General features: G+C 36.7%; 1 protein-coding gene across 4 annotated transcripts in view; it reads right to left on the reverse strand.

The window, feature by feature from the left end:
* Nucleotides 1-7,361: 7,361 nt before the first annotated feature.
* LOC121917275 (DNA endonuclease RBBP8-like) overlaps nucleotides 7,362-15,925 on the reverse strand; it is a 69,179-nt gene continuing 60,615 nt past the window's right edge. For all 4 annotated transcript variants that reach the window (XM_042443060.1, XM_042443061.1, XM_042443058.1 and 1 more), the window contains 2 exons: nucleotides 11,625-11,766; nucleotides 7,362-7,928 (listed from right to left, as the gene is read on the reverse strand). In XM_042443060.1, the coding sequence (XP_042298994.1) occupies nucleotides 7,831-7,928; nucleotides 11,625-11,766 (240 nt within the window). In that variant the 3' untranslated portion in view covers nucleotides 7,362-7,830. The remainder of the gene's footprint in view (nucleotides 7,929-11,624; nucleotides 11,767-15,925) is intronic.

The raw sequence follows: 15,925 nt of genomic DNA on the forward strand, positions 1-15,925 counted from the left end.
ACCTTTGGGATTCCTTCCAGGGCTACAGTTTTATGATTAAATGACTGTGCTGTTCTAAGTATTGTAAAATTGGCTTTTGTTACATAGAGTGCTTTGAGAGATGAAGGAGGATTTTCAGGTGTGCTGAGGATTAATATCAAGTGATATTTATTCCTGATTAAGGCCTGATAATCTCATTAACCAACTTTGAGCAATCATATGCAACCACATCAAACCATGGTTAACTATTTGGTTTATTCTGAAGTTGATAACCAGTTCCCCTTTTTGAATGAAATAGGAAATGGTGATTCAATAAAGACCACACAGTTTTCTTATTTATATTCTGAAGAGTGGAGTGAAGGGGCTCCATGCATGAGCAAAGGATTTGTTCAAAACTCAGATTATTAATAAAGGAGCCAAAGTTCGTTGCACTGTTCTGTTATTTAAGCATAACCAGAGCACAAGTTTAGAGTAAATGCTAAAGGACAGATTGGTTTTGCACAGACCAAAAGATAATTGGGTCAAATTAAATGTTAGATCAAGTCAGCCTGAAAGTTGTACATTGTAAGCATGACTGCAAGAGGTCTTTAAGTTTTTTATCTGTATTTAGTTATCATATTCAGAAACAGTCAGGGGAGAAGGCTATGAAGATGACAAAACTGTAGAAAGTACCCAAAATGGTGCATAGCCTCACCAAAGTAAACAGTTCAATGATATTGGAGGGTTAAGAAAATGTTTAAATCTTCCATGGAAACAACTGGGATTTAAAATCAGTTTGGAAAGTTACTTTTCAAAAGTAAGCAATCCATTCCATTACTCGTTACAGAGTTAAAGAGAGTTTCACTCTTTTTGATGAGTGAAACTGTTATCTCATTGTGTTGCTTGTTGAACAGTTTTCTATTACTTTCTGTTCCTTTTTTGAAGGAAAAATAATCTCAGGGAATTGATCAGAGAATAGCATAAAAAACCAAAAATATCTTGTCAAATTGGCTCTAAAAGGTGTTTCTGAAAATAACTAGCAACTAGGACTCCAGAACATCAGAGTTTGATTCCCCACAGCCATGGAAACAACCGAGTGATGTTGGGCAAACCACATTCTCTCATCCTGAGGAAGGCAGGCAATGGCAGAGAAGGGGTGGCTGAATGGGTAAGGGAAGGGATTGTTGCTTTTTTACAACCTCGGTTGATGACCTACACAGGGAACTGGACACAGGGAGTCCCTGTCAGTTCTGCTAGACCTCACAGAAGTTTTTGATGCCATCAACTATGGTATCTTTAGCTCCTTTCTTGATGATATCCAGCTCTATTATTCCTTCCCACCCAATTCCAAGGCAGCTGTTTCCGTACTAAACCAGTGTCTGACAGTGGTAATGGACTGGATGACAGCAAACAAACTGAAACATAATCCAGGCAAGATAGAAGTGCTCCTGGTCAGTCAAAAGATAGATCTGGGAATAGGGATCCAGCCTGTGATAGATGACATTTGACTCCCTCTCAAAATGCATGTTTGTAGTTTGGGGGTAATGCTGGATTCAGCCCTGAGCTTGGAGGACCAGGTTTCAGCAGTGAACAGGAATGCATTTGCATAGTTAAAACTACTACATGCCTTGGTTACATCCTATTTGGATTACTGTAATGTGCTCTATATGGAGCTGCCTTTGAAAAGTGCTCAGAAACTTGAGCTGGCCGAAAGAGCTGCAGTTTGTTAACTGGACCTGTTACAGAGAACACACAACTCCCTTGCTGTAACAGCTTCACCGGCTGCCAGTGGCACAATTCAAAGTATAGGTTTTGACCTGTAAAGCTCTATATGGCTTGTGTCCAGGTTATTTGAAAGATCATTATTTGAAGGATCTTTTTATGAGACCAAGATCATTTTGACTAGAGGCCCTTTTCTCAGTACCACCACCTTCTCAGGCTTATTTGGTGGAAACAAAGGCAAGGGCCTTCCTGGTGGCTGTTCCCAGCTTTGTAACTTCCTCCCTAGGTCCTTTGGTCCTTGCTCTCATTCAGTCAGCCAGTCAAAACATTTTTATGCCATCAAGCTTTTAGAAACTCACTAGGGTTGTGCTTTTAATGCTGTATGATGCAGTTTTTAAAATTTGTTTATAATCTTTTATGAATTTTAATATTTGTAATGTCTAATGTTTTAACTTTATAAATTGTTACATTCTTTTTAAACCTTATATTTATACTTTTATTAATGTATTTTTATAGTTTTTAATTTGTATTGTTTTAAATACATTGTTAGCTGCCATTACTGGGAGAAACACATGGTGTGGCGGTGAGTGCGCATGTAAACATCTGGCCATTGCTGCACTGGCCCAGGGACTGACCTAGATTCGAACCAGGGACTGGATACCAAGGATTTGACTCATGGATTCCTTCCTCTGTGCTCAGGCCTTGCGTCCTATACAACTACATACAACCAATGGCACTTCCAAACTTTGTTTTAATTTCTTCCTGCCATAAGCCAATTAAATTTATGAGAAACTACCCCCTTTATAATGCCACTCCTACATAAAGATTCTTATTAGGAAAATGAATGTTAATAAGCAGAAACACTTTCTCAATTATTTACTGGATCAAACATTAAAATTAACTCTCTCTTCTTGGAAACAGAGTCCTTCAAGATCAGAGAAGGTTGCTAGAATTCAGTTTGTGTCCTTCTTTCCAGAGTTGCGATACTTAGAACCCTAATATAATCCCTAGTGTCAGTTCTCTAGTTCAGGTTACTTTTATATTTCTGTAAATCATTTAGTAGGGTGGTTGGCTCAGGACAGAGTCAAGTAATTCTTAAAAAAGCTTTTGTTACAGACTTCTTATTCTTCTACATGAATGTGAGAAGTTTCCTTTAGCCGAGTACATGGTATCAACATGCTCTATCTGATGAACTCTTAGAGTTGCATAACTACTACAATATTTGCAGAAATAGGACCATGCCAACTCTCTGGGCAGCTTATTCTTAGATTGCACAATAACTTTACTTTGACAATAGTTATTTCTGACAATATTTCTACATTTTATGTTGTTTTTTTAAAAAAAAGATCACGTAGTGGACAGCCTACAGTGCAATTGATGAAGTTCACTTTGAACTGTTTTCTAGCTTGAGATGGATGGAGGAAATGTGGCTCTTGATACATTGTTGAACTGCAAATACACTCATATAGTATTGCATCAGCCCTAACCAGCATAGCCAACGGTAAGGAATGCTGGGATTTCAAATCAACCATTTCTCACCCATATTACATGCAGGAACTACTTTCCCCTAATTCTGAATTTTCTGTTAGTGTGTAACACCACCAAATACAGTGGGCCCTTCATAGCCACTGGAGTTTGGTTCCAGGAACCCCCATGAATACCAAAATCCATGGATTCTCAAGTCCCATTACATACAATGGCAAAGTAAAATGGTCTCTCTTATATAAAATGGCAAAAATCAAGGATTCCTTTTTGGATTAAAAAAGATATATTTTCAAGCCACGGTGTTTGAATCTGTGTGGATGCAGAATGTACAGATACAGGGAGACAACTCTAAATCCTAATTTTGAACCACATGAGTACTCTTAGGATGTTTCTTGTCTTATTCTATTGTATTGGTCCATGCTTTCATCCTTCCCCTTTCCATTTCCCACTGAAAATACACTCATATAGTATTGCATTACTTCATTTGTTGTTGTTGTGTGCCTTCAAGTCAACTCTGGCTTATGGTGACACAGTCCTATGGTTTTCTTGGTTAGGCTTTTTCAAAGGAGGCTTGCCTTTGCCTTCCTCTTAGGCTGGAGTATGATTAGCCAAGGTCACCAAGTGAGTTTTTGTGGTTGAGTGGGGATTTGAACCCTGGTATGGGTTCAATCAAAGCATACCTGACAGATCATTCTAGCACAAGCATGAGCTGTAACTAAACTCACTCACTGTACCATGAAAGCCGACCAAAACAGAGTTGAACAATGGCTTTCTAATTGTGGGCAACTATTTCAAGGGAACACTGGTGCAGCAATCACGTAACCCATTCCTCAGGGAAGATGTCAGTCCAGATATGGTCAATCCATTTTCACTACAGTCATCGCTCCACATTTGTGGCTTTGACTTTTGCAGATTTGATTATTCGCTGATTTTATTAATATGCGCTCTCTAGGAATATCTAGGTCCTCCAGCACAACTCTATGGTCAACTTTAACCAAAAGTTGCACTGAAGGACCTAGATTGCTATAGAGAACACTCCACTAGGCATTTGTAGCGCCTCCAGTGCAATTCTATGGTCAACGTCAGACAGATGTTGACCACAGATTTGCACTGGAAGTCCAAGAGATTCCTAGATGTGTTCTCTCAGGAAACATAGTATCTGTGGTTTTTCCACATTCACAGGAATCCTGTGCCCCTACCCCCCGTGAATGTGAAGGGACAGGTGTACACTAGTTTGATATCTAATCTATTTCTGCCACATCAGCACCAACACAGCAATTGTCAGTAAAACCACATTGAAAATGAAATAATGCCCCCATTTTAATTTCTCCATTTAAGTAGGGTTTAGTCCTTTGTCTGCAAGTAACAACATATTTTGATAATCAGGCAAGTGGGGCAACACATGACAGAGGAGTAACATTATCTGACATACCATAGGTGGCACACACACACACACACACACACACTTAGAGCACAATCACTGAAATCAAATAGATGTGTACTATTTATTTAGAAAACCAGACAGCATAACACACGAGGTGCACCAGGTGCTCATTAGAATTGAACACATATAGTTTTAGGAGTTTTTGGTTAAGGGAAATAATATCTCTTATCATGATAAATATATCTTAACAAGCCTAAACTACACCAGAGGTAAAAAGCATATGGGCCTCTAGATGTTCTTGGACTGCAAGTTAGCATAGGCAACGCTAAGGAATGTCCAAAATGTAGAATGCAATATGATTCTCAACACCTAGCCTTCTTACTTAACTCATCATTTTCTTTCCCTCCTCTTAAAATAACTCTTAGTCATTTTAAAAATAAAAGCTGTCTTTCTCATCAAAACGTAGCCATTGTGCGCAGTGTAGGTTCAGTTTATCACAGATATGCCTATCTTTAAGAGGACTGAAATGCTGGAAATCATCATTATAAAAAGGGCTAATTTACAAAAATATAATCACCCTCCAATTCACCATTCCCCTGCAAAAACTATAATAGTAGCTGGTAGCTGGGTACTGTGGGTAGCTCAGTTTTTTCTATATTCATTATTAAAAAAAAACAATGCAACCTGAAAACTGTTCGAAGTTCAAAGATCTAGAAGCATCAGTGAGCTAATGGGCATTTCTTCTATTTTAAACAGGAAGAGCGCTTTAGTACTAGCCTTACAAAAAATAATTTGTATTACTGCACAAACCTTTTAAACTAGGTTTCTACCTAGAAAATATCCACAATGACAGCTTTATATAATGCTTCCTATTCTAATTTATATGTAATCTGCAGACTTAACCTCGTACATGTTCACTTAAAAGTAAGGCCCCTATGTTAATAGATTTAGGGTTATTTGCAGACAAAGGACTAAATCCTATGTAACAGGCAGAAAGACTCATTGATTTAAATGGGATTTATTTTTGAGTAGATATATAATGGATTGTGATGTTAGGGGCATATAATCTGATGTGAGAGCAACAAAAAATGTACACCAATTCCAAGTGTACCACTTCATTTTTATCCTAGTTTTAATTTACATAATACGAATAGGCATTGTGCTTCTAGATTTTAATTAGGGGAATGGCATCTTTTACAAAGATCTGAGCCTACAAACTTCTGAAATGACATACAAGTATTGACATTAGGAGTAATTTATCCTCATTAATCATTAAACAGTATAATGTTATTACAGAGCAAATGTCAAAATTTCAACCGCTTCAAAGCTATTTAAGTCTTATACTTAATTACAGAAAGGCTAGACTATTAAAACTAGGCACTCAACATGTATGTTATATACAATCTTAATTATAAAACAATTATTTCCAATACACTTCTAGACATCTTCAATCTAGATTGCGGGGTGTCTCTATGTAGTTGTCCAGATGAAGACAAGAATTCTTCACCAGCTACTTTAAATTATATGAATGGGTATAATAGTTGTTTTTCCAAAACAGGAGAGTTAAGAAAGGGAGGGGGGAAACTGGCTCAGACAACAACAAAAACAAAACACTTGAAGGCATACAAAAGAACAAGGAACTCAGTTAGGGTTCTTTGTTCTTGTTGTTCATTGTTTTGAAGGTTCACTATAATACAGTATGTTTGGGGAGTCTCTCCTTTATTATCATTCTAGGAATTTCACACAAATTACAGCAGCCTTTAATTTGATAAATTGAAGACTTGAAGCAAATGTACAGACTAATTGGCTAGTATGAAGTGAAATTTGGATTCTACAGTACACATTGCCTGTGGGATAGAATGAAAAATATAACAGGGAGTAATTTTTAGGAACCATGGTGATGATTCAAGAATTACATGTTAGTATTCTGATTTTCCATTAGGAGAAGGCAAGGAGCATGTTTCATATTTCTGAACAGCATAAAAATGCTTGGATTCATTCTTCTACTAATTCCACATTAAAGCTTTTTTTATTATGTTTAAGTCAATCTTTTACTCATGTATTTCAGTTTCTTTTTCAATTTTCTGTTGTATCAGAAATAATTTTAAATATAAAAAGTAAAGCAATTTAAACTACAAAAATCTACAAATGAGATAGACGGATCAGGCAAAATAACATTGTAGAATATAGTAATATTCTACAAAAATATAGCATGCTTTGGCAAGAGATTTGTTAGCGGATTTTTGCAGGAATGGCAGAAGGTCTATGTAATAAGAAAACCATGGATCATGGACTGGGGACTCAACCCTCCCCCGAAGACTAGGCTAGGGGACCTGACCACCACCCTCAAAATTGGACCACCAAGACTCCTCTATAGCCAGCTTTCTCAGGAATTATCAGTCTGAAATATAGCAAATGATGAAATGCTAAGAAATATTAAGACAGCAATTATGAACTCTTCTGTGAATAATAAAGGCTGCATCCAGTCTCTCCTGTGCACATTTATTTGGCAGTAAGCTACAATGAACACATGAAAGTCACTTCTAAGTGTATGTTATGCTTGCAAGAGTCTTCATATGTAAGGGTTTTCAATGATAATGAATGGAAAGTCATTTGCCCTCTCCCAAATTAATAACAGCCCGACTGTCAGTGCTGAGCCCACCCCTCAAAAATAGTTCCAGGGTCCTCAAAGCATGTCAATCATGAATGTTAAAGAATACAGTATGTGGTATAAGGAAGCCTTTGTAGTATATCCATTAATATTGGGCAGGTGTGCAGTAGTTATTTTGTAAAGAACTGGCATGAAAAGTCATTGATTTTAAAAATTCATTTTTATTAATTTTTTCCAAAAGTTATTAAAAAAACCCAAATGTTATCAGTTATTTAAATTATCCACTGCAAAATGGAAGCACCCTCTAAGTGTCCAGCTAAATTTTCTAGATCTGATGTAAGAAGCTGCAACTTTGTTTGGATCAAGGGAGTCACACACCAACTTACACCAAGTCTGAATGGTGAGAGCAGAACTGCAAATTCCAAAGAATTAGAAACAGGCCCTCCACACTACAAGGTGCAAAACTAGGAGAAGTTACAAAATATATCTACATATATTTATAAAAATCAAAGATATGTACATTAAATAGTTCCACAGAATGCCTATAATTTTCAGATGGTAAGAGGAAAGTGAGTTCCTGATTTTTCCATATTACCTATCTTTTCACTAGTTATAAATATGAATTGAAACGGAGTATATGTCTCAATTTTAAAGACATTTTACTCTGAAGTTATGTTTTTTGTTCTTTGCCTTTTGGAGAAAACATCACATTATATGGTTGCCTTCTTTTTGGACGTGGGCAAGGAGTGAGATCTTCTTTTATGTAACCTTAAAAGAAAAAGAAAAACAAATACTTAATAGCATCATCAAACAATTTTGGTAAGAGAAAGAAATGGTAAAAGAATTCCAGCCTCCTTCAAAATATACTGGCCTATTTCACTTTTATGTTAAGAGACTGTTGCAGAGTTCCTTCATACAGGAAGTCAGATGCTAGGCATTTACAGTATTACATAGTGCTTTTTCATATGATCCCTTTTGCCAGTAGAGGACTGAGTTTTTTGTTCATGGATTAAAGCTGGAAGCATAATGGTGTATTTCATACTTCCTCTTCTATCAAGAAAGACTGTGAAACGCTAGCACAATGGGGACATCTCCCAGACTGCTCACCCATTACTCTGATTTATTCCTGGAACTCTGTGTCCATCCATGTCTATCCCTTTTATCAAACCTCTCTTTCATATTAGGAAACCTTCCAGAAATCTACCTTTAAAAGAAAAATGCCAGAATTGCACAACTATGGCATTTTGCTGCAGTCCACAGCACAATCTTGTCACATGGCCAGAAGTGAGCTGTAGTGCCATTTTGCCCTTTCTTCTTCTCTTTTCAGGTACAGTGGCCATTTTACAATATTCACATTATACAGTGTGATATGTTGTTCCTCTCCTTTATAAAAAGGATTTTACTTTCTCACTGGGAGCATCCTCAACCATGCATTATACCTCAAAAGCCACGAGGAGCTGAACAAAAGCATCAACCAACATAAGTCATTTTCCCATTTCCCTCAGAATTCAACTGAGAGAGATCCTGCAACATACAGGAGGTTTGATGTTTGGCAAACTACCATAAATATTATCAGCCAGCCCATGAGTAAGAGACTGGGTGAAGTGATATGGCTCATTCCTACTGCAGAAAGAAGCAGGACTGTAATGTGAAAGGCTACAATTAATGGATTGTTTTTACAGGCAAAGGAACTGGATTTAAACTGGCAAACAATTAGTTGCAGAAGAACCATAACATTATGCATAACTTTCTACTCAAGGTTGTGATTTTGATAACATGATAACATTTCAAAAATTTCCTGTGAGAAAGCCTATAGTATAAATACATACTATGGAGAAGTCAAAAATTACTTTCTCCAAAGAATTTAAATGTTGCACAAGTTTTCCCCTGCAGGTTCACATGCATGGAGAAGGAGAAGTAACACACACACACACACACACACACACACACACACACACACACTGAATAATTTCTCTTAATATAAATGTAGCACCTTTATTTTGAAAGTTTAAGCTTGAAATAACATTCTGGTTCAGTATACCAGGTTCCAAAATAAGTAGCTTGAACTTTTGGCAAGAATGATTAGGAACTGTTTGCCCAAGGAACTACTGCAATGCTCTGTTTGCACTAGTAATTTAGCAGGATTTGTCAGTTTAAACTACTTAACAGCCATTGTGGGACCACATATACCTCTTACTGTCAATATAACATTCCGTGTGCAAATACAAAAACATTTTTGATGCTGCATTTTCTCCAGACTTTCCAAGGAACTTAGGAGACTTTGATAGCATGGCACAACTTTATGTAGTGATGTGCCCAGTTCAGTTTTCAGACTTGTCATGGTTTTAGATAATTTGCTGTCACTGTGACTAAACACTGCGTCTGTAACAGCAAGATAATACTGCTCTACCAAACTGTGTTAGTTTAAGGATAACAAATATATTTGTCAGGCACTTCCAGTACTCAGGATATAAATATTAAGTTCCATTATTACTAATTATCATTATTATTTGTCATAGTTATTATTATAAGTTAAAGTGGGTATGGTGCTGCTTGGCCCATACCTAGTTAGCTTTCAAGGGGCCCTGTTTTCCTGTCCTCCACCCTGTTTTCCCAAATGGCTGCCACAGATACATAGGTACTTTCTTTGATAATTTTAGATTTATAGACATTAGTTAGACTCTTAATATTGGACACTGTATATGGCTAATACATTTAAAATACTTATCTACTCTAATAAATGAACTGAAAAGGCATTAATGGTATATGCAACTGAAATCAATGGTTAAACACCCATTAATTTCAGTTGCTCTGGTTTGCATTCTTTGTCTGCTTCCATAATACCCAAGGGAAATTATATGGTATCTATGTATGGCATATAAACTGCACAGTAAATGAAATATAATATAGTTTCCCCATCAATCAAACTATATGAATAAGCCATAAATATTCCTTTTTAGTAAAAGTTTTCCAAATTGGACAATGTTGGGTTCTAAACAGGAATATATTTCACAGCGATACTGCTTTTATTGCCACAACTAATAAAGCCTTTACACATACCCCTTTCATTACTGGATTTACTTCTTCCACTGGCAAAACATGAGTTGACACAGAAGAAGGGTTCTGAATATCTATACTATATATTAATAATCTTTGAAACATATTTTCTCCTGTCAGATGTTCATGTGCTAGGATTCATTTTCTTTTCCCCAACAAACTACCTCACAGTTCCTCTTCCTAAAAATATGAGTCATTAGTTCTATTCTCAGGTGCAAGGACAGCAAATACAAGAAACCTTTGTAAGGTATTTAAAACACAGGAAACACTTTCAGCTACTTAAAAAATAGAGATAACAATAGGGATTTTTTTTCTCTCCATTAGTAGACTGTGGGTTGGTACTTCAAATTCATTACTTATGACTGCCCAACTTATTGACCTAACATAGGTCTTTATTACATGAGTGCTCTTCTACTACAATAGTGCTATTTCCAAAATGCTATGCAATCAGGGTTGCTCTATTTTCTATCATATCTGAAACCTTTCTGGGATTATTTTGGTCATTCCTACTAAAAGCTGCTCACACACTGCCAAGACATTATTCCTACCCCTTTTGGCATAGGCACACACACACAGATCCCGCCACCACTGCAAACTATATATGAAATGTAACCGAAAATAGTCTTACATTAAAAAAACCCATTTTCTCACTTGCAGGGAGGGGGGATTTCTGATTGGTTAAACCAGACTAAGCACTGGCAGAGAAAAGCAAGCAAGAAGCAGCTACTGATCTATCCATCTCATCTATCTGCCAGTGCTTAGTCTGGTCTAACCAATCTTAATCAGATAGTTTAAAAAAGTCTTTTTAAACATAGGACTATTCATTTTATATATTTCATTTATTTTTGAAGGTAACATGAAGGACATCTGAAGGTAGAAAAAAGCAAGAAAGATGATAAGGGTTAATGCAATAAAAGCTTTCTTAAACTGTAAGTCTGTTTTACATTTATATTTCCAGATGTGTGTGCGTGAGAGAGAGAGAGAGAGAGAGAGAGAGAGACTCCAGAACAGGACTGGAAAAAAAGGCTGGTGGGAGGGGCAGTGAGTAAAGGTTTGGCTACTCTTCCCTTCTCCTTCATACCTTATCACTAGAGCACCTAAGCCACACTCAAAGCATGGTAATGACCACCCCCTTACCACCCAAGATCAGCATTAAAGCAGAATTGAACTATCACACTATAAAGTGAAGCAGGAAAGGGGATCATTAACAGAATTTTAGTGTTAATGAAAAGAAATGCTTTTCAAACAGTCTGCCACTGGAGAGCAATGAAGAGGGCCAACGTCATGTGATAACACTGCACCAAAATTATAATCCTGCTCCAATTACAATTTGCTGCCTTGTAGTATAAAGTCCATAAAAGAGACAGAACTCTTAGACTTATATATACAATTATTTTATAAACCTACCTCTTTCAACACACATTTGTGTAGAAGGGAATCCAACCTCCCAGAAATTTTCAGGTGTGTCAGCAGGAACATAGCGAGATCGATGCCTTGAACAGATAGCTATCTTCTTCTCTTTTTCTGCGTCAGGAAAATCTGCATAATACTAAGAGACATTGCCAAATCTTAGTAACATGAAATAACACCAGAAAAGAAGTAGCAATGCCCTACTTACAATCTGTAACAGGACATAAGTGGTAAACTGCCTCCTGTGGTCTTCGGGTACTTTATCCTACATTGTGGTCTAAAGCTGTTCACATTTTTTATTTTTTTCAGCTGCAGAAAGAATTCCATACATTATTTCTGTTTCTGCAAACATTTTTTTCCTGCACAAGTAGTATATACAGCTGGCTCTTACCCATATCTATAAACTATAGAGCCACTTTTAGAGTTGTTGCTTCCTTGTTGTTGTGTGCCTTCAGGTTGTTTTCAACTTATGGTGACCCTAAGGCATTTCCATGGCAAGCTTCTTCAGAGGGCGTTTGCCACTGAGGCTGACTGAGAGTAAGTGAATTGCCCAACGTCATCCAGTGGGTTTAACATGGCCAAGTTGGAATTCACACCCTGGTCTCCATAGTACTGAAGTCTTATTTGGCAATACCTTTTACATTTTTAGGTATGGTATGGTATTACGAGTACTTTTTGTGAATTAAGTTGTGTTTGTAGAATGTAATGACATGTCTCTGAATTTTTTCTCTTAATTATGGTTAAGAAAATGGGCAAGCTCATACATGCCAGAATTGCACAACTATGGTCTCCTTATTTATTCATATCCTTTTCTCCCAAGATGGGATTCAAGGTAGCTCTCTTGTGCATTCTCCCTCTTTCTCTTTCTGGAGGAAACAATGGTACAGACTGGCAAACCAGCTTAAAGCTTTTTATTTGAACCTAACTATGCACATGTCTAGTACCCTCAATAAGAGAAAATGAATTCATATCCATGAAGAGAAGTACAGTGGTACCTCGGGATACGAAATACCCAGGTTACGAAATTTTCGGGATACGAAAAAATCCCATAGGGAGTTATTGTTTCGGGTTACGAATGTTTTTTCGGGTTACGAAAAAACTTTTGGTGCTTTTTTCGGCTTTTTCGCACGGAATCGCGGCTTTTCCCCATTAGCGCCTATGGCAATTCGGCTTACGAAGGCTTTTCGGGTTACGAAAGCGGCCGCGTTACGAATTAATTTCGTAACCCGAGGCACCACTGTAGTTGATAAGGCTGTCTTTAATCTCTCAGAGGTGAGAGACTATAAATGTTTTGTTTGTACTAGATCAGAGAAATGGATCCTTTATTTAATCTTTTGCTATTACAGTAAGAGTGCACTATCTTTTCATGCATCCCCTTTAATTATTGGCAAGCTATTAGGCTACAGTCTGATTCATTAGGTAAGCAATTTATACCATATCCTAAGAGCCCATCTCTCAGTTATTTCTCTTGGGTATGGCTGATTCATCGCTTTTGCTCAGGCAGAAGGATAACATTAATGGGAACATTCAGGTACTAAACTTCTGGGCTACAGCACTTCATTATGGCTATACTGGAAACATTTTTGCAGTTGTTAGCAGTTATAATGAGTACTTTCACTGACAAAAACAAAGAGTATACTGTATTAACATCAGCAAGAAAGTCTTTGCAAAGTAAGACCTCAGGTATGAACTAGGATTAAAAAGAGGAAATTTTCCTATGTGTTACCTATTTAGCCATATGCCACCCTCTTTCTGAAGAGGCACACATGATCTTGTTCCTAACATTTCCTAACAGGAAGAGTGCTCATGCCAAATAACTTTCTAGTTGATGCTGTGAATTTATATAGGGTGCTTAAACAAAATGGGACAGCAAATTTATCAGAAGTGATCTCTGGGAAGGACATTTAAAAGACAAATGCTGTTTACTGTAAAAAATTTATAATGATGCACACGGGGTTAAAAAAAATCCCAATGTCATATATTCACTCACAGAATCTGAGCTGACAGTGACTGACTGGGATAAGAATCTTGGGAATGTGGTGGATAGTTGAGAAAATGTCCACCCAGTGTGCAACTGTTGTGAAAAAGGCAAATTCCATTTGGAAACAAAAGTTAAACTACCAATTCAGTTCCAACAGGACTGAATCTTTATCTCTCTCTAGCTCTTTAACAGGCTTTGTAATAGTTAGCCCATGTAGGAACATGACTCGTCTAAACCATATAATTTAGCCATTTATCCATCAGAATTATCAGATTCTTTCATATTCATTACAGCATCTATTAAACTATTATACAGACATTTCATAAATGAACATTTTTACATGTAAAAAATTACATGTACACATACAGAATTCTGTCCTGTGTGTCATATCCAAAAACCATTTGTTATATTAAGAATACCTGTATTATTTCCTCTGTTGAGGAACTACACATCTCTAAAGAGACATTCAAGGATTAATCTCCTTGAGTGTTTCTAAATTTCAGCAGCATCTGCTACATTATAAGCATATTATAACGTAGTTTCTGGGAAAATACAAAGTGTATCTTATTACATTTAAAGCCCTACATGGTTTGGGTCCAGGTTACCTACAGGATTACCTTCTCTGATATAATCTTCAACTGGCCAGGACTAGACTGGCAACTTTCGCTCAGAGGACCGTTTCATCAGCTGCCTCTAGACAGTAGAATGACCAGCTGGAAGAGATTCACCAGCTAAACATGCTGTCTGAATTCAAAACAGTATTAAAGACCTATCTCTTCCAGCAGGCCTACCTAATTGATCTTAAACTATGAATCGTAAATTGGTATATTTTAAATTTATGTCTGGATGATTTTAATGTGTAATGGTTGTTTTAATCTTAAATTCATGGAGGAAAAGATTATCAGCTTCTAGATAATCTGGATTATATATTCCTTCCAGTCTAAAAGATAATACAGTATGCCTCTCAGTACACAAGTTGCTGAGAAACCCATAGCCTTCGGCTGGCTAATATGGGAACAGAATTCTGGCTTTTGGTGTGATCCAACAAGTTTCTTGTATTTTTATTTGGAATTGCACTTATTTGAATAAAGCAGGAACTGCTAATAAAATTATTGTTAAGGTGGCAAAATTTTATGTCCAAGCCTTTTCTACTAAGAACCAGCTGGTCAAACTCTCTTAGTAATTATATGAAAAGTATCAGGCCCTACTAGGTTCCTTACTGAAGTGAGTTTTTGTCACTGTTTGCACATACATTGGAATTTTCCTAAACATTTGTACCTATTCATTTTATTGTTTGTTTTCTAATTGTAGAGGCTGGTCTACGTCTGTAATAAAGTTATCACATCACTTTAAAAGTGAAGTTTAGGTTCACATAGAGCAGACTTGTATTCAACATTTTAAAATAAGGGTACTCCTACAAGCACCATCCTACCTCCTCATCTCTACACTTGTACTGGCCCTGCATTATGCATTCCAATATATAAACCACCCCTTAGAACTAATGCCTATTCCTTAGTTTTTATTATCAATCACTGATTATTTATTTAACATTTGAATTCATTTAATACCTAAAATATTTTCAGACCCCTCTTCAAAATGTCCCAGTGCAAAGTTTTCAAGGCATCGAGTTTAGATGAGCTTGACTTTTGTTTTGTTTGGCAACCTGACAGTCCTAAGATTCTGAAAATAAAGTGCAGTATCTCCTCACTGACTTGAAAAACACCCAAAACACACAGGCATACACACACAAAGGCTCACTATAGATGCTTCAGAGTGAATTAAACAAGGCAAGAATTTTAATCCTCATTGCTGATGTTTGTAGGATAATATGTTGTCCTTCAAGCCAGAGTCCCTGTCAGAACTGTGTGATACAGACTTTACACAGTACCACTGTGTTTATGCATTTAGAAGTCTCTATCTCAGTGGTACATTCATGCTTCAATTTAACTAGAAACTTGACAGCCTTGCAAATTCCAAACACATCCTGAATCAAAAAAGTGACTAAGAAATCACATCAAATGGTAATTATCAAAAGGGAGGAAATTCTTCTAGTATAAAAAATGAACAACAATGTAATTCAAGGCAACAGTTATACAGAATAAAGTTTTAAAGGCTTGTTTACATGTGTAAATTCTTCATTTGACAACTGGAGTATAAAAAATGAACCACAAAACTAAAACAAAACACCACATAGAAGATTTTTTATATTCCCTTCTACACTACATTTTTCAATCAAAGCAATTCACATATTCAGCTGGAAGTCTTTTCTTAGCTATTAGTTTGGGGTTTTTTTTATCTGCTTGGATCAGAGGGGGAG

The sequence above is a fragment of the Sceloporus undulatus genome, unplaced genomic scaffold (assembly GCF_019175285.1).
Source record: "Sceloporus undulatus isolate JIND9_A2432 ecotype Alabama unplaced genomic scaffold, SceUnd_v1.1 scaffold_14, whole genome shotgun sequence".
Taxonomy (NCBI): Eukaryota; Metazoa; Chordata; class Lepidosauria; order Squamata; family Phrynosomatidae; genus Sceloporus; species Sceloporus undulatus.